This window comes from Vipera berus (assembly GCF_964194415.1).
Source record: "Vipera berus genome assembly, chromosome: 4".
Taxonomy (NCBI): Eukaryota; Metazoa; Chordata; class Lepidosauria; order Squamata; family Viperidae; genus Vipera; species Vipera berus.
In genome coordinates, this window is record NC_138206.1 from 69185695 (window position 1) to 69210533 (window position 24839).

At 37.5% G+C, this 24839-nt stretch overlaps 1 protein-coding gene across 1 annotated transcript in view; it reads left to right on the forward strand.

Annotated features, from left to right (window-relative positions):
• ADGRG2 (adhesion G protein-coupled receptor G2) overlaps positions 1 to 24839 on the forward strand; it is a gene marked incomplete at both ends in the record, with an annotated part of 84415 nt that overhangs the window by 20798 nt on the left and 38778 nt on the right. The window contains one exon of the mRNA XM_081326369.1: positions 17145 to 17260. Within this exon, the coding sequence (XP_081182495.1) occupies positions 17145 to 17260 (116 nt within the window). The remainder of the gene's footprint in view (positions 1 to 17144; positions 17261 to 24839) is intronic.

The following is a 24839-nucleotide window of genomic DNA, read 5'->3' on the forward strand; positions in this document are numbered from 1 at the left end:
CCATTTTGCAGCTGTAGGGGAGGGGGCGTTTCTTTTCTTCTTAAAAAGAGTTCTTGGGACTGCCTTTAAAGAGGAAATAGGCAAAGCGAATCACCGGAGTGGAAAGATTGGCTTTGAAGATCTCCGATTGGGTTGGAGCAGGACAGGTTCTTTCTGCCTTTCCAAGAGGCCGGGACTCCTTCACTGGGTCTTTCCATCCATCAGATGGTAGATCTCGAGCAATGAGAGAGGAGGAAGGTGAGTGGAGAAAGTATTAACTTTGCACTTGAAAGCGACAGCAATAGCTCTCGCTAGGGTTTCTCCCTCCCTGGCTTTAAGTCATTAGAAATACATTTCTTCTCCCACCCACACTCAGGAAACAGAATATATAACAGGTGTAAGGATTGCTCTGCCTTATGGCAAAAAATGTCACAGCCACAACTTCGTAGACATGAAGAGGAATTTGAAAGAAAGGGATAATCCATGCTCAAAAATATACAAATTAAGCCTTTGACTGTTTAGGACTCTTTAGAGGCAGAAGGAAGTTCATCACACTTGTTGTTTGGACACTGCTAAAAGCGTGGGACTAGTCAGGAAAATCTGAGCAGTCCACTAACTATAACCTGAATGAAACAATATTGATAATAGCCCTATGGTATGCTTGGGGAGAAAAAAGTCTATTTAGCTCTGTAGAAGCCAACTTGATTGTGTAAATATAAAGTGTGCCTGGTGTAACTGAAGCATTGTAGAAGTCTTTTCTTTGTGGACATAATAGGTTACTTTGTGCCTATTATTTATACAGTGGGTCCTATTAACTTTTAGTGGGATAGAATTAAAAATACTGAATTTGCAATCATAATCACCCTTTACTAGAAAACCAGTCTTATGGAATCCACTTTTTACATCAGGATCATATTCAACGAGTGCTTAGCTTTGTCATGTATGAATCCTAAAAATGTAATCCAAGCAAACTGAACCATGTTCATGTCACTGATTTTAGTTGGAAATTGAGACCAAAGTGATCTCAGCTGGAATGGATGTGACATATAGTCCATCCTGTAACTGTTTAGAGAAGAATATGACTCCATGTGGCATACAGGTTTTGTGACTAGACATGGCTGCTGTTATATTGACGTGAGTCAGCTGAAGGAGAGGGCAAAATGGGAGAAGCAACTCGGTACGGTCTTGGAGTCATCCTTGAAACATGCACCTGAAGTCAGAGGTACATACCTAAAATGTATTCAGCTATGTAAAAGAACCCACAGTCACAATATTATGATCCTCATTCATTGATCCTGGTAGTTATTTGGGTTGGGGAAAATGCAATAATATGTTAAATGTTCTGGGTCCATCCTGGTATGCTCAAGTGTGGCTTAATCCTTTTCTGAAATCCAGGATAGACTCTACTATCAGTTCGTGGCCTGATTTGGTATAATGGTTTCCCATGAGCTTATGTGATGGCAGTATTTTGCATGTTTAACTTGAGATAGATATTTGTTTCTCATTTCCACCAAGATGAGTTTATAACTGAAACTAGAAAATTGAAAAAGGAAGAAATCTGATTCGAAAGGATTGAAATATGTTTGCTTCCTTTGCAGTATGTTGCTCTTTTATAGTTATCTCAGAATGGCTTACTTCGGGTTTCCATCTGAGGGAAAGTTCAAAAGGAGAATCTAATGCTTCTTTCTGAAAAAGGCAACATATTTTTCAGTTTCCTTTTACCATTTTTTGGTTAATGAATAGAAATAAGTGATTAATATAGATAACATGTCTAGCTGAACAGGTTTTTCAGTATGTTTAAGGGTAAGATGAAAGGAAGTATTGGCAATAAGATGTAATACAACTTCAATTCTTTATGAAAGAGAAATAAATTATTCATTACCAGAAAAATGTGAGTGAAATGCATTTTGAAGTCCCATTAATTTCAGATTAGTTATCACTACAGTAGGTGAAATATAAACTTTGAAGTGAAATATAAAAACAGTCAAGTGAAATACAAAACAATGTCCTGATCAAGCAACTATTGAGGAGAAAGCCACCCCCTACAAACCAGAGTCACTCTGGATAGCGAGATGGGTGGCATATAAATTTAATAAATAAAAAATAAACACTGACAGGATAAGCTACTGTATATAAGGGAGCAAACTTCACTCACTAGTACTGATAATGTTATCAAATCAGGTAAGGTCATCTCTTCAAGCGAACAACCAAGCTCAAAGTACCCAGGACTTCAAAAGTATAAAATTGCTTGTCTTTGATTATGTGTTATTATATATATATGTCTAATGTATACATATTCATTGACTATACTAATTATTAAAAGGATATTTACCAATGAGCAAAAAGGTTTTATTGGAGGTCATGACCCAAAGCCAAATGCACTTTAAACATTATTGATTAGGAAGAAGCTTAAAAGTGGCCTTTTGAAGCCAAGAGGAATTAGTGTTCATCATTATAACATGCAAGGTGGTCTAAAATGCTTCCTTGCATCTGAGCTTTTATAAACCCTTTTTGAGAGTAATTTCACACACTGTTAAGTTTAGCCTGCAATTACTAAAACAATAAATAGATACAGACTGCCCTATTTTCGCAAAATAGACAGCATGCTCCCTGTTGCTGCAAAAAAGTATGAAAAAACAGACTAGAATATTGTAATTTTAGATTCTCATTTGAAAGAATATTTTTTGTGGAATTATTGTGTTGTAATTTTAACATCTTTCTTAAGGACCACTAACTAGGACTCTGATCAGACTTGTTCTTTGGATTAACTCTTTCCAGTTCAGAAGAAACTTTGACACCTATATACCTATTATTACTTTTATGGCAAGGTTTGAATTGCCATAGTTGACACTGATATGAAATTTTTGCTTATTCATATATATAGAATGTTACATATTTTTTTAAAAAATAACACAAAAGGCCAATTGGTTCTATTCTTTATCAGCTTTGGGTGTGCCTTTACATTCATTGCTAAACATCAAAAATGTAATGGAATGCTCTAAAATGAAAATGTTATTTACTTTTTTAATATAAAAGGGTGAACTGAAGGCATTTCTTCATTTGCCCCTTTCCACCATGGCAGTAGATTAATTCCCATAATTAGACTTTGGAAATTCTGTTCAAAGGGTAGCATGCTACTATTCTCTTTTGCACTCTTATTTTAATTTGATATGTAGTATTTTATGTAGACTACTAAGAATATCATTAAGTTTTTTTCTATCATTCTGTCAATATCTTCTGTTGTTTGAGTAGATATCCTCAATTGCATATTTCTTTGTCAAAACTAGCCAGAAAGTTTCCTGCAAATAAAATACTTTTATTCCGCTTAATTATTTAATATTTTAAATACTTTACTTAATACTAAAGTACACCAATATTTTAGGGAATGATTGGAGAATCTGTTAGCTTTTGGATTCTGGACTTAAATTTTCACCAGCATAATTACTCCTTCCTGCATCAGGATAAGAGGAATTACTGGACTTGTCAGGGCCCACTTCAATACCTCATCCCAAGAAAGCAGAACTCATGAAAACTGATTCTTCCAAAATGAACTTTTATTGAGAGAAGCTGATAGTAGGTATACTAAGCAGGATCTGAGGATTTCCCGCTCAAATCGATAGGTAAAAAGTGTCCCAAGCAAAAGCCCACCCATAGTTCATCCGGTCAGTTCAAATGGCCCAATCCTCAGGTGTCAGGATCCTTGTGGGAACAGGGAGATAACATCAGGCAGACTCCGGTTGTAGCTGCGATGTTTAGGCGGCTCTTCGCACCTTCTCCTGGGAGCGTAGAGATAAACCAATTGCCGGAGGTTACATTCCTTTCTCTCCCTCTCTCTGTAGCTGACATTAAAGGATGGGAAAGTTCACAGAAGAATAATGCAGGAAAGCAAAGTATTACTTTGTATTGTAGTGATAGAGGAAACCCAAGGCAATAGCCCTCAAGCACTCCCCCTCCACCCTAGGATTATGGAAGAACCCAGAGTGAGAAGAGAGTGAGATTCGGGTCAAGGTGAAAGATGAGGAAAAAGGAAAAGAGAAGGAAAAAGGGGGAGGACAGAAAGGAGAACCTATTACTATGGGTTCTGACAGGACTGCTGCAAAACCATAATGGTAAAATTATTTGGAGGACAAATAAATTGGTATGATGCAGGTATCTTGAAGAGAAAGTAAAAGAAAAAGAATGGAATTGTTTGAGAAAATGCAAACTAGGCAATAAGGATGAAACTGGAGGAGCAAAGGTCTTTTTATCAAGGCTATATTATGATAGAGTAGAGAGATAAGGGTTTAGAAGTATTGTGCTGCTTTTGAGAATTGGCAGAAAGTCAGTGTAAACAATTAAAAATATTTTCACAAGATGCTTCTGAAAAGAAGAGTGTGTTGCCATGCTGTGACATTCGAGGAAGAAAGGTTATAGTAATATAGTCAAGGAAGTAAAGCTGTAGTGATATAGATAGTAAAGTAACATTCATCAACTCTGAATTGTTAAGGATTGCTGCTTACTTCTGATCTCTTCAAATCCCCTCTACTCATCCACACATATCAAAGACAGTTAAATTCTGTGCTCTAACCTTATACATTTGATATCTCTGTTGCTTTCAGTAGAACTAATAGCTCTTTTTTCTTTAATGCTTGGCTTGGAAATCTAGAAATTATGTCTTGAATTGGGAGGGAAGTAGATTGATGAATAGAAAAAACATAGAAAATGTCGAAGCCACAGGAACCTTGGGGGGGAAGTGATCATGCAATATTAGAATTCAACATTCTGGAAGCACAAGCAATAGAACACAGCCAAACTAGAGTCTTGGACTTTAAAAGAGCTAATTTCAATAAACCTAGAGAGACCTTGGGAAGAATTCCATGGATGAGAATCCTAAAGGGGAAAACAACTCAAGAAGCTTGGGAAAGTTTGAAATTACAGACCTATCAGCCTGACCTCAATACCTGGGAAGATTCTGGAAAAGATAATCAAACAACAAATCAGCGAACACCTTAATAATAATTGCTAAGCACATTGATTTGTGCTTTAGATTGTAAGCCGCCCTGAGTCTTCGGAGAAGGGCGGGATATAAATGGGATTAAAAATAATAATAATAATAAGAAGAAGAAGTTGGAAGGGACCTTGGAGGTCATCTAGTCCAACCCCCTGCTCAGGCAGGAAACCCTATACCATTTCAGGCAAATGGCTGTCCAGTCTCTTCTTAAAAACTTCCAGTGTTGGAGCATTCACCACTTCTGGAGGCAGGTTGTTCCACAAAGTCATCACTAAAAGTCAACATGGGTTTGTCAAAAACAGATCATGCCAGACAAATCTTATTGCATTCTTTGACCAAGTGACAAACTTAGTGGACCAGAGGAATGCCGTAGATATAAGTTACTTGGACTTCAGTAAGGCATTTGATAAAGTAGATCACAACCTACTACTTGATAAGATAGAAAAATGTGGGTTAGATAGATGGATTCGTAGCTGGCTGACAGGCCGTACTCAGCGTGTGGTCCTCAATGGAACTGCATCTACATGGAAGGAAGTGTGTAGTGGGGTGCCCCAGGGCTCTGTTCTGGGCCCAGTGCTCTTCAACATCTTCATTAACGATTTGGATGAGGGGATAGATGGGGAACTCATCAAATTTGCAGACGACACCAAGCTGGCAGGAATAACCAATACTCCAGAAGATAGGCTTAAAATACAGGAGGATCTGGACAGACTCGAACACTGGGCACTATCTAACAAAATGAAATTCAATGGTGAAAAAAGTAAGGTTCTACATTTAGGCAGGAAAAATCAAATGCACAGGTATAGTATAGGTGGTACCTTGCTCAAAAGTAGTAACTGTGAGAGGGATCTCGGAGTCCTAGTAGACAATCACTTCAATATGAGCCAGCAATGTGTTGCAGCTGCCAAAAAAGCCAACACAGTGCTAGGCTGCATTAACAGAGGGATAGAATCAAGATCAAGTGAAGTACTAATACCACTTTACAATGCTTTGGTAAGGCCACACCTGGAATACTGTATCCAGTTTTGGTCACCACGGTGTAAAAAAGATGTCGAGACTCTAGAAAGGGTACAGAGAAGAGCAACAAAGATGATTGGGGGACTGGAGGCTAAAACATATAGGGAATGGTTGCTGGAATTGGGTATGTGTAGTTTAACGAAGAGAAGGGTGAGGGGTGACATAATAGCAGTGTTCCAATATCACAGAGGCTGCCACAAAGAAGAGGGAGTCAAGCTATTCTCCAAAGCACCTGAAAGCAGGACAAGAAGCAATGGATGGAAACTAGTCAAGGAGAGAAGCAACCTAGAACTAAGGAGAAACTTCCTGACAGTTAGAACAATTAACCAGTGGAACAACCTCCCTCCAGAAGTGGTGAATGCTCCAACACTGGAAGTTTTTAAGAAGAGACTGGACAGCCTTTTGCCTGAAATGGTATAGGGTTTCCTGCCTGAGCAGGGGGTTGGACTAGATGACCTCCAAGGTCCCTTCCAACTTTATTATTATTATTAGAATGAAAACCAACATAAATGGAAACAATAAATGTAATCAAAGAAGAGAGGAGAAACAAGAAAGACTAGGGAACAAAACTTAGAATCGATAGACTGCAGAACATGGAAAGAGGATGAGAGACCAAAGAGTTTGGAACATAGAATGGTGAAGGATCTGAAACAATTGCCCAGTGGGGATTGTACAAGAAAAATTACAGATAAATACTAGCTCAGGAGATTATCAAAGATAGTATATGACAAAGTTGTCCAAAGTGGATGATTAATGGAGATCAAGAGCCAGAATACCCAAAAGCGTAAAAGAGGAAGAAAAGAGAAGAAGAAGATTCACTGTTAAGCATAGAAAGTATTGAGGATAACTAGGAGGATGCACATTAATTGTTGGATGAAATTTTATGGATTCTGTTTAATTTTGAAAGAGAAATAGCAATTAGCATACATGGAGGGTAAGAAGCATTATTGTCATCTCTGTGAAAAGAAGCTGATGTTTAGGCATGATCAGACCTCTCCTGCTATAGACTATCTGGAAAATATTTTGAATTATTTTTAGCTTCGTACTAGACAAAGAGTTTGCTTTGTTTACATAATTTAAATTATGTTACTGTGCGTACTATACTTGTTAACATGATCCATTTGTCAGTTCTGATCCCATTCAGGAACTGACTGGCTATCACAGATTAGAACAACATGGAAAATTATTGTTGAAACCTTTTATTTCAAAATAATTTGTAATGCAGTGTGGTTTGTGGGCAGGACAAGTTAAAAATACCCTTTGGGGAAGAAAAGCCCAAATGCTTTTGGGTATCCTGAACTAGATCTATGTTTGTTTAGATTACTCATTTATGTATTTATATTTCATGTTTCTAAACCACTCATCTCCCTCAAAGGGGGGTTCTGGGCAGTGTACAATATAATTAACACATGAAATAATGTATAAAATTAACATTAAATATTAAAATTAATTTAAGATTGAAAATCTTAAAATTATAAGACAGCAATAAGACAGTGTAACATTTCAGAAAGGTAAAAAATTCTAAAACAGCCATTTAACTTTAGTTAATGAAAGTGGGGGAGGTGCTCATGGAGCCAACAAGCGGATGGTTGCATGGTCTTCTGTGCCCCCCCAGCCTGCAGAGCCAGATTTTGACCCCTTTATGGAAGACCAGGACAGCGGGGGCCCACCTCACCTCTGTGGGCAGGATGTTCCATAATGCAGGGGAAGTGGCAGACAAAGCTCTCTTCCTAGATCCCACTTGTCAAAATTTGACTGATGGGTTCTGCAGCATACCTTCCCTGCCTGATCAAGTGGGATGGGCTGTTGTGATGGGCTGAAGCCAGTTTCCTAAGTAGCCTGGTGCCATGACATGTATGGCTTTATAGATGATAACCAACATCTTCAATTGGACCTGGAAGCAAACTAGCATCCAAGGCAGTCTGCAGAGCAAGGGTATTATATGTGTCCTTCTTTGGGCACCCAATATGGCTCATGGGCTGCGTTCCGAAGCTGAAACCTCTGTATACTTTTCAAGGATAGCTGTCAATGCTGCTAACATTGGATGTTCTTGCTTTGACAATATATGAAGATGCACCCATTTTCTCTTTAACCTGTGTGTTACTTTTAGAGTTAGAATTAGATGATGTTGGGGAGAGGAAGAATGTGTATGGGGATTGGTTAGACATAATAACATAGCAGTAGAGCATTTTTCAAGGCTGTTTTAAAATAAGAGATGATAAAGAAATGGCAAGTTGGAGAATGGGAAGGAAAGCTTGCATTTCAAACTAATTGGAGAATGTGATTTATGACTGTAAATTAGGCGAGTGAATTGTGCTTTGATACTATGTGTTTAGGGGAGGGGAATTCAGATTTCAGTTTCAACCATGTATGTGCCGAAGCTATACTACTGTATTAAAGGTTCTTTAAGGTAAACAATGCCTTGAAGTTCTTTGAAGAGTTTCATTTGTCGGAACCATGACATTAGCCCAATGAATAGCATGCTGCACTTGTCCTGTTGGGAGATGATTAAGACATGAGTGACTAAGCAGAGTCTCCCTGTTCAAGAAGGGAAATAACTACCGTACAACATCAAATTGGGCAAAGGCCTCCTGGCCACAGCTGCCACCTGCTTTTCGAGCAGGAGCCATGAGTCCAAGAGGACCGCCCCCAAGTTATTCATTGGGTTTGTCTGGGGTACTCCAACCCCATTCAAGCCTGAGGAACTCCTGGATACAGAGGCGCCCACCCACAGCCACTCCATCTTATCAGGGTTCAGTTGAAATCTGTTGTTCTCCAGAGCCTGCAAACATCACAAAGGACATCCACTGTATCACTCATTTCGCCTGGGATAGAGATATATAGCTGGCTATCATCAACATATTGGTGATACCACGTCCCATGGTGACATATGATGTCACCCAGCAGTTTCATGTAGATGTTAAAAAGGAGCAGAGATAGTATTGAGCCCTGTGGCATTCACAAAGAAGGGCATTGAGCAGCCAGTTCGCACCAGTTCGGTAGAACTGGTAGCTAATTTTTTGTTGCCCAGACCCAGAATGGACTTCCGGAAGTGGCATCCACACAGAGAACCAATTGTTTGAATCCCACCACTGGCAGTGAGGTGGACTTCTTGCTCCCTATTAACACCAATTGGAGCACAAAACTGTGCTGCTCATTTCCAGCTCCTTAAGTCAGCCCAAAAGAATATCATAGTTAATGGTATTGAAAGCCACTGAGGTCAAGGAAAGAAAGGGTGAATGCACCACCTATACCTCCAGCACTGCACCACTGGGTGGACTGCCATGGATTAAAGCTTTAAAACAAGTGCCTAAGAATGATTTATATGAGCATGCTTCTTCAGTAAAAAGTATTATTCTTTGGTAAGAAATTAATCATGCAACTTTTACTTAAAATAACAAGATCAGAATCAATACTTCATGTAAATGTCATGTTCTGTTCAAAAAAAGATGCAGGCTGAAAAATGGCAGAACTGACTCAAAGCCATAACACCATTTCCTACAATATCCTACCAGAACATAGAAATGAAATATGCTGTCTGTGTTTTTAGACAGCAGCTTAAAGATGAAGAACTCTTATTGCTTATGGAAAGGATTAACTTATTGGTTATGGAAAAGATTCACTTTATTTCTCCTAAGCGTGGTATGAAATGCACACTCCTCCATTACAACTTCTGCCACTCTCCACTATTGATCATACTGCATAATGCCCCGGCAGCTGAAATTTAACAACCTTTCCCTGATGCCTTAAGTAGCTCTGAGTTCTAGAAATTCTGGAATGTTCCCTGCTGTAAAGTGACAAGGTATTTGACAGATGTGGTTTTGAAGTGGAAATATGAACTGCTTTTATGTATAATATATTGAGATCAGTTACTTCTTGGAGAAGAAAAAGTTCTCTGTGCATAGATTAAGCTTTTTATATACAGCATTAATTGTGAGCTAAAAATAAAATGGATGGATATTAAATATCAAGTTGCTTTGAGATTGATTAGGTAGTGCTTCTATCTCCAAGTTAGAGGAATAAAATGAATTGTGCTGTTTGGGCAGAATAAATATAAAAACAAAAAAATTATCTAAGAGAAGGGTGCATGACTTTTTTTCAGGCAAAGCATATTTAGAAGGTGTGTTGGAGGAGGCACATGTCAAAACTGGATTGGGCCAAGATAAAGAAGTTTGCTTTCGTTTGAATTAAATAACAAATGAAATTGGTAACTATTGTTTTTGTGCGTTTTATCCAAAAAATTGAGGCATGTGTTTCTGAGGCCATGGGTAGAAGACTCTGTTTAAGTGGGGATATTGGAGGAGTACTTATAAAAATCAGACTCATGCAAGCAATGGAATTCCATGTGACACATTACAGAAGCAAAAGTTGACTTTGAAGAAGCAAGATAGGAACAGTGTGGCGCTTTTGAACTTTGGTGTTGGAGAAGTCTCATAAAAATACCACAGACAGACAAGAAAACAAACAAATGGATCATCAAACAAATCAACCCAGAATCCTCACTTGAAGCACAAATGACCTGACTCAAATTATCCTGCTTCTACACATTATGCGAAGACCCAGCTTTCTGGATAAGGCTTTAACACCGGAAAAGATGGAAAGAAAGAGCAGAAGAGGACAACCAGCAGCAAGATGGATGGACACAAGTTACAATGGCAGTAGGTGCACTGTTGGTAGACCAGAAAGACCAAGTTAGAAACAGAATGTCATGGAAAAGTTCTATGTGGTTGCTAAGAATCAACATTAACATGTCAAGGACAAATGTCCCTATGGGATTGTACAGGAAAGCATTATAAAACAAATGAGAAAACATTGTTGAACAGTTCAAGGAGATGTTGGCAGAAAATAAGACTGAGCTATAAGAGTTAAGGGTATGATAATGCTTCAGATACAAATAGGAAATGGGCACAGAAGGGTATGAAAACTATCTAAGTGAAAATCCTCAGGCATAATTTTACCTTCTGCTACATACTCTTGGAAATTATGGCGTACATGCCTGGGAAAGACTCCTGAGGTCAAAGAGTTTTTGGCTAATAGATAAATGTGCCTTGGTGGAGCAGTGGGCTAATGCCTCCTTAAGTAACACCAGCTGCCTGCAATTAGTGCAGGTTCGCATCCCACCAGGCTCAAGGTTGACTCAGCCTTCCATCCTTCCGAGGTAGGTAAAATGAGGACCCAGATTGTTGGGGGCAATAAGCTGACTTTGTAATAATGCCGCTTGGAGGGTGCGAAAGCCCTAACAAGCAGGCATATACATAGAATGAAAGCTACTGCTAAGCTTGTAAGCCGCCCTGAGTCTTCGGAGAAGGGCGGGATATAAATGTAATAAAAATTAAAAATTAAAAAATAAATAACCTTTATTGTCATTTTTTACTGTGGGCATAAAGGCACACATTAAAAATGAAATTTAGTTGCTTGCTCTCAAAATGTACACATACATAAACACATTTAAACATAATATATACAACATATGTATAGACCTACACCCTTACATATAAGTACATATAAATATTAATCATTGTCCATCTTGAATACGTAACGGAAGGAGGAAGCTTTAGAGTTCACAAGGTTAATACTGTATGGAACAAAACTGTGACTGAATCTGGATGTTCTGCTTCAGATACTATGAAGCCTGCTTCCAGAAGGTAACAAAAAAAAAACAGGTCGTGAAGAAGATGTGTAGTGTCCCAGACAATTTTGCGGACCCTGCTCAAGGAACACTTATATGCTATGTCCTGGATGGAAGGACATAATCTTTTCAGCCATCCTCACCACTCTCTGCACCACTTTCCTGTATGAAGCAGTAATGCTTCCAAACCAGACTATGATGCTGTACGACAGGATGCTCTTGATCGTCCCTCTGTAGAAAGTGGTAAGGACAGGGGAAGGAAGATCTTCTTTCTCATGCGACGCAGAAAATGTATAGAAGTTGGGGCATTTCCATCATTCTAGTAAAACAGTGCCAAAAATATTCCATTTCCCATTCCATTTTAATAAGTAGATGGTATTCTGGAATTAATGCTGTTCTCCTTGTGATAAACGATCAAGGAGCACTAATTAATCTTCCACATTTAGAAAGATTTGGATTCGAAGGCAGACACACAGTGATGTTTGAAGTCTCACTGAGTGGTTATGGCATTATCACAACAATATACTACAAGATATTGCGATATACTAATATTCAAAACAAATGTCCATGGATCCAAATTTACCATGGAGGAAAGAATGCAATATATAATGAGTTTCTTGGAAGACAATGAATGATTCCTTTCCAAGTCTTTGCAAAGAAGTTAAATGTATTGCTGAAGGACTCATTATTGAATTCAAGAAAATGGCCAGAAGAATCCAAAAAAAGAAGAATTTTCACGACAAGCTGTCATGCTATTTTATTCCCTTGAGGACAAATTTAGGGATGACATTTTCATCACAAAGATAGCTAGGCTCATAGAGAAATTCTCAGATTTGTTCTTGTCTATCTGCTAGCAAAGGAAATGGTTGCAAAATTTATGAAGTCTTTACCCATCCCATAGGTATGGAATCTTAACCAAGGGAAATTGTATAAATAATGTGGTTTATTTTATAAAAATGGGAAAGATTCATATCTCTACATCTCGTGGATCTCTGGACAATGCATTTGAGATGCTTAACCATGTCTCTCTAGCCAAGAGCCTAGAATTTGCATTTCCTCAGGTATGCATTAGTTGACAGGGTCCAACACCTTGCCAATTTCTGCAGCATCTGGGCAATGCAAATTTAGAACATTTAAGATTGTTTAAGTTGGCTTGCAGCTGGCAATTAAGAATAGCTTGAACCATTTCATTCTCCTCTCATTGTAGACTAAATCTCCAGCATAAATAAATAATGATAATGCTTTGGGTGATTATAGTCAAGCAAACAAGTAAAATTTTGCAAAGAGATTCAGCAAAATTGTAATAGGTAACTGAAAAGGAGTGGTTAAAAGAGCTTTAAAGTAAGATAGATGGATTAGGAGAAGAATTGATCTATTGTACAACAGACACTCTAATTGACTGATTGCAGGATCATAATAAACCTTTGGCTGTTTGACATTATCTTTGGGCAATCGTTTCTACATGTAGATATCAAGCTTACTGAAAAATAAAAAAAAAATGACGTACTGCAGTTCTTCCCATTGCCTTTCTTATAGTGCAATAAGGTAGTAACATAAAACCTCAACTTTTTACTATCATATGATAATGTATACTAGCTATTTCTACAAGAACAAACCTATCTAATCAGCCAAACCCAAAATGAAAGTTTCATTTTCTCTCTCTCTCTCAAGCCCAAAGCCCAAAAGCAGTTTCCAAGAAGAAACAAAATTAATTGTGTTCCTTTCTTTAATCAAAGCAATCAATTTAGCCATCTCTGCTAACTCCAACTTTTGCAGCCATTCCTCAATGGTGGGAATCAAAGTATCCTTCCATTTTTGTGCATAAAGTATTCTTGTTGCCATTAACATACATAATATCAAAGTTCCATTTTTTAAAAAAAAATCCTTATTTTTTATTTTATTTATTTTAATTCCATTTATATCCCGCCCTTCTCCGAAGACTCAGGGCAGCTTACAAGCTTATCCATTAAACCTAAAAGAAAAGCCTATGGTTTTATCCTTTTATCCTTCACCTTAAAAATCTTCTGTATTAAAATGTGAATCCTACTCCAATAATTCTTTGCTTTGTCACATTTCCTTCATCAATGATAAAAAGTTCCTTCTTTACCTTTACATTTCCAATATTCATTTGAAATACCTTTATATATTCTTAACAATCTGTCTGGTGTTAGATACCAACGGTGCATCACCTTATAAAAATTTTCTTTTAAATTATAATTCCATGTGAATTTTAAACCTTTCATCCACATATTCTCCCATTGTTCAAGCATTATATCCAAGTTCTTTACCCACTGAATCGTACAATGCTTTACATGCTCATTCTCCAAATTCAACTTCAATAACAATTTATAAACCTTAGCAATAATATGTTTATCATTACCACACAGTAAGATTTCCAATTCATTTTTCGCAAAATCAGATCCATAGCACTTTTTGTCTCTTTTGCCTAGTTTAAACCTTTCTTTTGGAAGTTGGAAGTCAGTGCTTTTCTTTTTGTTTTCCCCTTTCCCCTACCCTTTTCTTTCTTTCCCCTTTCCTCCCCTTTTTCCATTATCTTCTGCAAAGTCGCGTGGTTGGTTGAACGGAGAGACGGACACTTGAGCTGGGTAGTATTTCTTTATTGAGTCAGAAATGAAGCTGGAGCAAAGGGGTTACCTGGCGTCTCTTATACCTGCCCAGGTGAATGGTGACCAATAGATTTAAACCTGGGCTTCCCGCCAGTGCAGGTGGCCAATGGATTTAAACCCTGGCTTCCCGCCAGAGCTGACCATGCCCTGGGGCTGTCAACGACTCGCTCTATTCAGGCTTTCCCGCCAAAGCGGTTATAGCCTGGAGCTGTCCATCCCCCTGCTGTGCTGACATTTCCGTGTATGCTTTAAAGGCATACACTACATCTTCATTTTTCTTGTATTTCTGTATTTTATCTTTTGATAAAGTAATAAAAAATATTTGAGCTCATTGCCTTCCTTGCAGTTCAGGTACTTGGGGGTGGGGGTGGGGGAGGCAAATGTTACAGAGAAGCTGCAAGGAGTAGTATATAAATGTCCTGGTGGCTGGTGCGGATGGGTTTGATGCAATCCATTTGTATCAGATATTGAATCAATCAATTTGTTGAGTTTACTGCTGTTCTGCATAAATTACAAGGCCACACTTGGAATACTGCATCCATTTTTGGTCACCATGATTTACAAGAGACGTTGAGACTCTAGAAAGAGTACAGAGAAGAGCAAGGGAGATGATCAGGGGACTGGAGGCTAAAACATATAAGGACCGGTTGCTGGAACTGGGTATGTCTAGTCTAACAAAGAGAAGGGGGGGGTGACATGAGGGGTGACATGACAGCAGTGTTCCAATATCTCAGGGGCTGCCACAAAGAAGAGGGAGTCAAGCTATTCTCCAAAGCACCTGAAAGCAGGACAAGAAGCAACAGATGGAAACTAATCAAGGAGAGAAGCAACCTAGAACTAAGGAGAAACTTCCTGACAATTAGAACAATTAATCATTGGAACAACCTGCCTCCAGAAGTTGTGAATGCTCCAACACTGGAAGTTTTTAAGAAGAGACTGGACTGAAATGGTATAGGGTTTCCTGCCTGAGCAGAGGGTTGGACTAGAAGACCTCCAAGGTCCCTTCCAGCTCTATTGTTGTTGTTGTTGTTGTTATCTTTTATTCATTAAACATGAACCTCAGTCAACTGAACATTCAAATTGACTGGTGCTGATGGTTGACACGGGTTGCTGCCAGCATCCTAGGTATCAACCAGTTACTTCCTTAAAATGCAAGATGTTCCAAGTAGCGCAGTTTTTTGTAGCATTGCTGGAGTTATTGCAGGAAGCTGCAGTTTCTTGATGTATTTTGCAAAGTTTTTGGACAAAGTTTCCAGTGCTCCGATGACAATGGGTATCACTGTTACGCATTTTATCCATAATCGCGCAGTTTTGATGGCCAAGTCACGATATTTTGTAATTTTTTACAGTTCTTTTTCTTCGACTCTGGCATCTCCTGGTACAGCGATATAAATCAGCTGTACACTTCAGTTGTCTACAACTGCGATATCTGTCGTGTTGTGTTCCAAATGGCGATCTGTCTGTATTCGAAAGTCCCACAAGATCTTCACGCTTTGTCCATTCAAAGCTTTGGTTTTCCATCTATTTAATCTGTCATCCAGCCGTTTTCCCTTATATTCTGCATTTGTTTCTGTTATTTTTACAATGCTGTCTGTTTTCACAGCCTGCAGCAATTTTTCTGTCCTTTGATTCACATAGTCATTCAAACTTCATTTTTCTTCTTCTACAGTTTGGTGGATTTGCAATAGCCTCTGCCCCTTATTTTTCTTGGCAGGTACAACCTGTCGATGTCACTTCATGGATGTAGAGCATGGTGCATATTCAAAGGTTTATGCGTTTTCTGGTCTAAGTTTTCCAGTTCAGTTGAAGTCCAGTTGATAATTCCAGCTGGGTAACGCATCACTGGGACTGCCCATGTGTTAATGGCTTTAATTATGTTTCCAGCATTCAGCTTTGATTTTAGTATTTTGCGGACTCTCCTGATGTATTCCTTTTGCGTTGACTCTTTGACTTTTCCATTCAAGATGTTATCTGCTTCCAATATGCCTAGGTATTTGTAACCGTCATCCTTTGCTAGTGCTTTCACAATACTTCCATTTCCCAGTTCTATTCCTTCTATTTTTCCCATTTTTCCTTGTTGCATGGATAATATAGCACATTTTCCAAGTCCAAAGTTCATTCTGATATCACTGCTAAACAGTTGAATTGCATTGAGTATTGATTCAAGTTCAGTGTGGCTTTTTGCATTATTATTATTATTATTATTATTATTATTATTATTATTATTATTATTGTTGTTGTTGTTGTTGTTGTTGTTGTTATTATTATTATTATTATTATTATTATTATTATTATTATTATTATTATTATTATTATTATTATTATTCAATGTGATTGAACAAAGGTTTGGTAATGTTTTTCCAGCAGTTCATAATAGGGAGCAGGATAATGAAACATAGGCAGTTTTCCAGAGAGTCATAATCACTGTTACACATATCAAACATAATCTAAAAACATTGGTACAAGTAGTCCTCAACTTATGATGTGAATTGAGCCCAAAATTTTCATTGCTAAGCGAGATGTTAAGTGAGTTTTGCCCCATCTTATGACTTTTCTTGCCACAGTTGTTAAGTGAATCACTGCAGTTGTTAAGTTAGTAACACAACTATTAAGCGAATCCGGTTTCTCCGTTGACTTTTTTTTTCAGAAAGTCACAAGAGGAGATCACATGACCCTGGAAGTGCAACCATCATAAATACATGCTAGTTGCCAAGCATCAAATTTTGATCACATGACCTTGGGGATGTTGCAATGGTCTTAAGTGTTAAAAATGGTCATGACTCACTTTTTTCAGTGCCATTGTAACTTTGAATTGTTATTAAACAAATGGTTGTAAGCTGAGGATTGCTTGTATAACTCCTCATTTATACATGTAGCTAATTGTTTATCTTGTACCTTTTAGGATGGCAGCCTGTAAAGTGAGCCATATATTCATGGAGAAAGTATGGGAATGCTTACTAAACGTCAAGGTTTCTCTTGGTCTCCTGTTGCTTCATTTAATTTTGGCTTCTGGCAGAGGTAAGGTTTTTCTTTCTCTGCTCTTCTAATCATTGTCCCTTTAAATGTATGGTTAGAGGATGTGGTTAAGCTAGGTAGCATAGCAGATGGAAAGGGAAGTAGGTGCAGAAATAGGAACTATACAGAAGATAATAAGCATAACCAGTATATTTGTCTATATTTTATAATATATTTAAAGGTCTAATACTTGCTTATACATATTTTCATCAAGATCATGGTTCAGGTTATGAGCTTCATGGTTTACGTATTGAGGAAAATACAGCCAGCAAATTTATCACAGATTTTAAATCTCACTTTAATTAAAATATGTGTTTGAAGACATGGAATTTTATGATTTCCAATTCGTGGTAATCAGAATTTGTAGAATGGAGAAATTTTCTGAAATTATTCTTAAAGGAATATGTCCACCTAGTAGACAGGTATATAACTGATATTTTATTCACTAGTTGCTGGGGCCCTTGATTCTTTCCATATTCTTTATATTCATAAAAACAAAATAATAGCAGGGGAATATTATAACAGTTGCAAGAACAAAAGAATACATTTATGGACAACTAATGCTCAAAACCTTATAAAAATCAATAACATCCAGAAACACACTTACTTAGAATAGTGCCTCTTCATGGAAGTGGGGGCAGATTTAGTTAGAATTTAGATTAGATCCCAACCAAGAATCAGTGAGTCCAACTCTTTCTTGGCAGGTTCTAAGGTAGCTTTGCAATCCCAATGAGCAGATATCTGAGGAGAAATATCAAGGTAAAGGATTAGACAGGCTGATTAGCATGTCTGTCAGATATGTTTCAATAGGAGTTAGCACCTAGTTTGCCTTGCCTGAATTCCCCTAACCCAGCCAAGATGGAGTTGGACCCATTGATCCTTGGATGGGAGTTGACCATCCAAGTTGATATTTCAGTTTGGAAGAGGAAAATAAAAGCCCCAGAAGAAGGAAGTGTCAAAGTAATTCTGTGTTGTCAGGAAAACTGCATGGACAGATGTACAAAGTCATCAGAGATGAAAGTTGACTTCCGGAAATCTTTACTTCTAGACTCAAACACATCTGTTTATGTTTACATCCATTACATACAATGTTCATTTTCAAATGATTCTGGAAATAATCTCCCAAATCCATATATTCATAAATTGCATAATTTACAGATAATTTAATGATTTACAAATAATTTTATGCCTAATTATTTTAAAAATTCTTTTTTATTATTACAGCTCAGGATGGCTCAGGACAGAACTGTGTCATGTAACAAAATCTGAACTTTGTCACCTAGAATATCTATACCCATGCTTCGAGATATAAAACACCATATTAAAGGGTTTTATATTTAATTTCTATGTATGATTCTGAGAATATCGTTGGAAGTCTTCAATTTCCCTTAAATCGTATGCTGGTTTTTGCAACATTTGAGGAAGTTCTTAACAAATGTTTGCCATATAGAGACCCCAAATTTAGATTGTGATACTATCAATAGTAGAATAAGATATTGTTACATCATTTCCAGTTGCTGAGCTCTTCTAAGGAGGTAGAATCAAACCTTTTCTTCAGGCATTTTATATATATTGCAACAGGTGATGCATAATACCTCCTGTTAGCTACAGTTCTGCCAGATGGTTTCATATCTACCATACTGACAGTCTAGGTGTGAAGCATGGAAACTTTCTGAAAACATGTTGCCTTTCTTCATGGCAGAAGAGTGTTCCAGGGTGCCCAAGGAGGCAGAGGCAAAGTCTTTACTAGTTCTTCTGGGCTTCTGCAGATTACCTTCAACTTGTAGACGGCAGTTGAAGATTTCTGGAAGGAAAATAAGTAGGCCCTATTTTTCCTCCTGTGTAATGTTAATGGCCTGAGAAATGATTTTATTTATCATTTCAATTATTCAGCTATAATGAAGGGGAATAAATAGTGAATATAAGTTTGATGTTAACACTCTTTCAGTCTCTTTGTTATTAAACGTGGTTCAATACTGATTAGTGCCCCATTTAAGGCAGCCCTTGAAGTTCTCCTAATCAGGAGTGATGAAAACTGACTGCAGGATTTCTTACTCTTTTGAAAAGGGTAAAAAGTGAAAAACATCATGAAATCTTCAATGTAAGCCCTAATGCAAGTACTTAAATAAGAATCCCACACTCTAATGAAAATGTCCTCCATATAAGGATGGTGAAGCCCCATTCACTTTTTAACTTTCAATCTCTCCCAAAAACATTAAATATGGTTCTTGATCACCAAAAAGTTTCCCATTTGAAATATAGATGAATAAGACTGTCAGAGAATCTTAGTTTAAACTATGAAGCACAAAAGATTTATTCTTTTATTCTGAAGACTGAAGCAGTCTGCAATAAAAGATAAAAACATACACTAAGCTCAGAGATGAATAAATGAAACATTGCTGACACTGCAACAAAATTTAAGAATTCCTCCAGCATCATTCTTCCCATCCTATTGGATGAGTAAACTGAACAGGGAAGAGGCAGTCCTGCAAATACCCAGGTCCATTGGTACTGGTAGGAAATAATCAGCGCTCTGAATTGAACCTGGAAGCATACTGGCAACCAATGCAATTCATGAGCAAAAGTGTAGCATGTGCAGATTAAGCAGTGCTGATAATTACTTGAGCTGCCATATTTTGAACCAGTTGTAGCTTCTGGATATTGTTCAAAGATAGCCCCATGTAAAATGCACTGCATTAGTCCATTTGTGTGGTCACCATGAGCTGAGCCTATTGGTCCAGGATGAGATTGGTGCACAACACAAATCTGTAAAAACATTCTCCTATCCATCTTTTTTTTTGAATAGGAGCTGACTCCAGAAGGACCCTCCAGATTGTACACTGGTTCTGTTTTGGGTGTTTGAACTTTGGGAGCAGTGGAGTAGTGATAGTATTATTGGAATGTATGGTGGGATATTTTTGTTAATCTATAATCTAATTTTTAGGGAGAATAACATGTAAAATACCATAGTTTATGCCTACTTCCTGAAGTTTTCCATTTCTTTTGGATGAGAAAACCCAGAAAATGCAGGATGTTTTTGTAATTTTTCTTAACAAAACTATTAGAACATTATGGAAATGTTCTATAGAAAAGAAGACGGTTTAGAATTAACCAAAAGAATTTGAACAAAATGCTTATAAGTGGTTATTTTTATTCAACGTTTGTGACATCTCAATGGGGTATTTGTTTAAGAAAACCTATTTAGGACAGGAGTGAACTTCCAAAGTTCTGATGGCTTTCATAAAGCAAGGCAAGTGGGTTGAAGCTGGATTCTTTTGTAGCCGTTGTTGTTGGAAATCTTTCCTTAGGCCTGTGGTAACAGTAGGAAAAATATATTTTCCAATCTGAAGGTGTCATTCTGAGATTATACAGGAGATCCAAGATTGCCTGTGCTCCATGAAGTGTAGCTTTTCCTGTGGAAAAATAACTTACTTTTCCATGATGCCAGTTCTGGGGACTGGGATGATTTAGAAATCTAGGACAAGCAATGGAAGAGTCAGCACTTGCAAGCATGATAGCGCTCTGTTGTTTTTTTTAAAAATCAGAATATATTTATTTCAAAAGGGTGAGAGGTGGAAAGAATTTGCTACAACTCTAGGAGGAGCCATAGAGGAGGAGCCATAACTGTTCATATAGCTAATTCTCAAAGAAAAGCTGAAATAATTTAATTTTTAAAAATTTGCTTATGTATTCTTTATGTTGAAGTTCCTGCTAAAAATACTTAACTAGAGAGATTGACTCTGTGGTCTTTGTTACGCATAGTTTTGTCTATTCTTAAGTAGTCAGGACTTTTAGGTTAGAATAGGGTGTGTGTGTGTGTGTGTGTGTGTGTGTGTGTGTGTGTGTGTGTGTGTATCCCACACTGTGAGATTTCAGTGTTTATAAATATATTCTATTGAAATGTGGCTTGTCTAATAGATTATAGTCAAATAATTATGGCTTACCAAAACATTTGAATTTAAATAGAGGAAAGATTGTGATAGCATGTTTTGGTTACAATTTAGTATTTACAATAACAAAACTTAGGCTGATATACTCTGCTTTTCCTCCAGCCTAGATGTGAGGAGCAGCACAAAAACTTTACTCCCTATTTTTCTTAAGTTCTGATTATGTGTAGCTGCAATTAATCAAAAGATTGGACTTTTTGAATTGGGTTGTTTTCTTAAACCCTAGTCATGTGTAATTGTAGTTAGAAGGAACAAAAAGAAATTCAAATGATAGTTTTTGAATAGTTATCTATGGAGATTCTCAGTCATCCACATCATGGTTGTCACAAAGATGCAAATGCACCCATTTGGAAAATAGATCAATCGCAGTCCATATTACAGTGTTTCCCTTGCTCTCAGGTAATTCCACTATAAAATCCATGGCTATCTCCTCCCAAGGCTGAGAGGGATTGGCAACTTGTTGCAATAATCCTGGTGGTTTTCCAGGACACCACTTCATAGTAGCACAAGTGGCACAACTCTTAACATAACTTTCAATGTCCTTTTTCATTCTTGGCCACCAAAATTGCCTCCATACCAGATGCAATGTTTTTAAAAATCCAAAGTGACCCACTTGCTTAGCATCATGACTTGGAGTCTGAGGCCATCTGTGAGGAATAACTTAGAATCTTTCCAAGCTAGTCCTCCCCTTAAGGTTAATATAGATTTGTTATCTGTAAACCAGGCATCAGTGTCTAATTTCTCCTTCAATTCCTTTAGTGAGCGATCGTCAGGACCAGCAGGGGGTCTGTATGTCTGTGATCTGGTTGTTATTTGAGAAGCAGAGTGTGGCAGAGGAATAATGAAATTAATTAATTCCTCTTGGTGGCTCTTGAACTGGGGCATTCTAGACAAGGCATCAGCCGAAAAGTTCTTACCACCAGGAAAATATTTTAAAGTGAAATTAAAACAGTTGAAGTACTAAGCCCACCAAACTTGCTTCGGGGATAATTTATGGGGGGGTCTTGAGAGCTTCCAATTTTTTGTGACCAGTCCATACCTCAAAAGGTATTTCCCCCTCTTCCAAGAAGTGATGCCATGTCAGCAATGCTCAATGAACTGCAAAAGCCTCTTACTCCCAAACTGTCCACCTTTCAGTGTCAGTTAATTTCCGGGAAGTGTAAGCACAAGGTTGTAACTCCCCTCTGTTATTTCTTTGTAAGAGAACGGCACCCATGGCCATGTCACTTGCATCAGCTTGAATGTTGTCCATGGTCAGGATACTTAAGAACTGGTTCAGCTGCAAAGAGTCTCTAGTTTTTCGAATGCTGCCTGGCACTCTAATGACCATTGCAATGGCTGACAAAGTTGGATTTCCCCCCTCCTTTTCTGTTTTGAGTAAATTGGTGATTGGCAGAGCAAAGCAGCATGAGCCCCAGCAGTTGGGCTGGAACTCCGGCGAGGGGAAGGGGGAAAGAGATGGGTAGTTCTTGGCATTTTCCTCCTTGGCACCCACCTCCTAGGCAACAGGAATAGTATCCTTTACCTCCAGCCAGCCGAATTTCTCTTTCAGTTGTTCAAGCGAGGGACTGTGGACTGCAGACTGACTCTCTAGAGTCATCCCATCCCAGCACCCTGAGAAAATGAAGTTTTAAGAGACTTGGTTTAATGTCTTGGTTCAGACAGACATAAATAAAGCAGAACTCCAAGGCTTGGAAATTCCTCAAAGAACATATTTATTAGTTACAAAGTATTGGCACATCAAAAGTGAAACCAAGTATGGAGACACACGTAACAGTTCCCCAATACAAAGTTTTAAAAATCCCACCCCTAAACTATGCAAGCAACTACGTTCCCCAATACATCTTCTTGGTGGGCTTTTTACACAACACCCAGCTTGAAGTCTCAGGAGCATCCGATGACCTTGGTTCCCACGGGATAAACGTTTATTTAGACTAGCGAAGCACCTGGCAACCCCCCTCCCTCCATTCTATGTGTCAACTGAAAATGAATATGGAAAATGGCTACAGCCGTGCTCATTTGTTGAGTTGACAGCATGATTGTAAAAGGTGTTAAGTTGTTATGGATGAACCTCAGAGGTCTTCTGGAATTTGTAAGGATTTTGCTTTCATTGGTAGCTACAGAAAATAACCTGTGTACCTGGAACTTTTTATGGGATGTAATTCTAATGTAAAACTATAAATTACAACAAACTTGGATTTTCAGCATCAAGGGAATTATGTTTAGATACTTTGATTATGGACCCAAGGAAAAAAACAGTAGTGTTGCCAAGAAAACATCATGAATCACCAAGAGCCAAGCTCAGCTTGAAAACTGTTTTTTTAAACTTGTCTTCAGAGATTGGATCTTTAGATTTGCAGATTTGCATCTGTATCTAATAAGCTAAAAACTATCACTTGGATTTGTTTATAAATTCATAGATACAATCAATTTTCATCATACATTCTTCCAGTGTCTTAGACTTGATAACTGGTAGGTTTTCAGCCAGACAACTTGGGGAAGATTAAGGCAACAAATTTTGGGAAACTGATATGAATTGTGATAATGCTTTGTTACTATTTTATTCAGCATTATTGTCATGTGCCCTTTTCAATTGCTCTTGAATGCAAGAACAAATGAGTTGAATATTGTCAATCATAGCACTCTTTGTATGTAAAGTCTGTAAATATGTACAGGATTCAGTTATATTAATTTTGGGTAGATCCTTTTTCTTTTAATGGTATGTTCGTGCCAAGATACTTTCCAAATTTTAGGAAGCTGCTCACCAAATTCTTCTCAACCTTCACTGAAGATGCTTAAACAGTGGATGATCACTTGAATTAAGGCTTGCACCCAGTATCTTAAAAGTAAAGACTTGTGCATCCAAAGCAGTTTTCCTTCACTAATAGCATAGCTAAGCATTCTTTCAAATTAGTGTTTAGTAATGATTAGCAATCATTCATTTGATTTCACCTTGTAAATCTAAGAAAAGATTCTAGCTTTTCTAATTTTGCAAAAGTTTGAAAGCCTTTTATGACTCAAATAAGCATTTGAAAATCTGAGCTTATTGATGCATTATTTCACTATTTTTATGTTTGAGTGTATTACTGTTGGTATGTCAATATTTAGTTCCCTGAGCATCAGTAATAAAAATGTGGAAAGTAAATATCACCAAAATATCCTTAAATGACATTAGAATGCAATCTTATGTATATTTACACCAAAATAATTTCCACGACAGTTAGCGGACTTAAAATCTTAGCGGATAATATCTTAAAAACATACATTTAAGAATTTACTTTTTCTAATTCCAAATGATATCATAACCAATCAATTTCAAATCAGTTAGTATAAATTAGTCAGTGGCCCTGTTCCAATATATTGCTGAACAATAATGGACAAAATGAAATTGGTCTCAGAATAAGTTGGGTTGAGCTGTCATACTCCTCCTCACATTATCAAGACAAAATGATAAGCTTTTTTGGAGTGCCTTTAAAACAACTATTAATCACTATGTTCACATTGGAAGTGCCATTGGAAGTTAGGATTACAAACCAGTTTCAAATTGTCTGATTCAGATAAATTATAGTAAAATGAAATTCTCAGAGAACATATATAAATACTTTACAAACTGCAGCATTAAATATTTCTCTAGG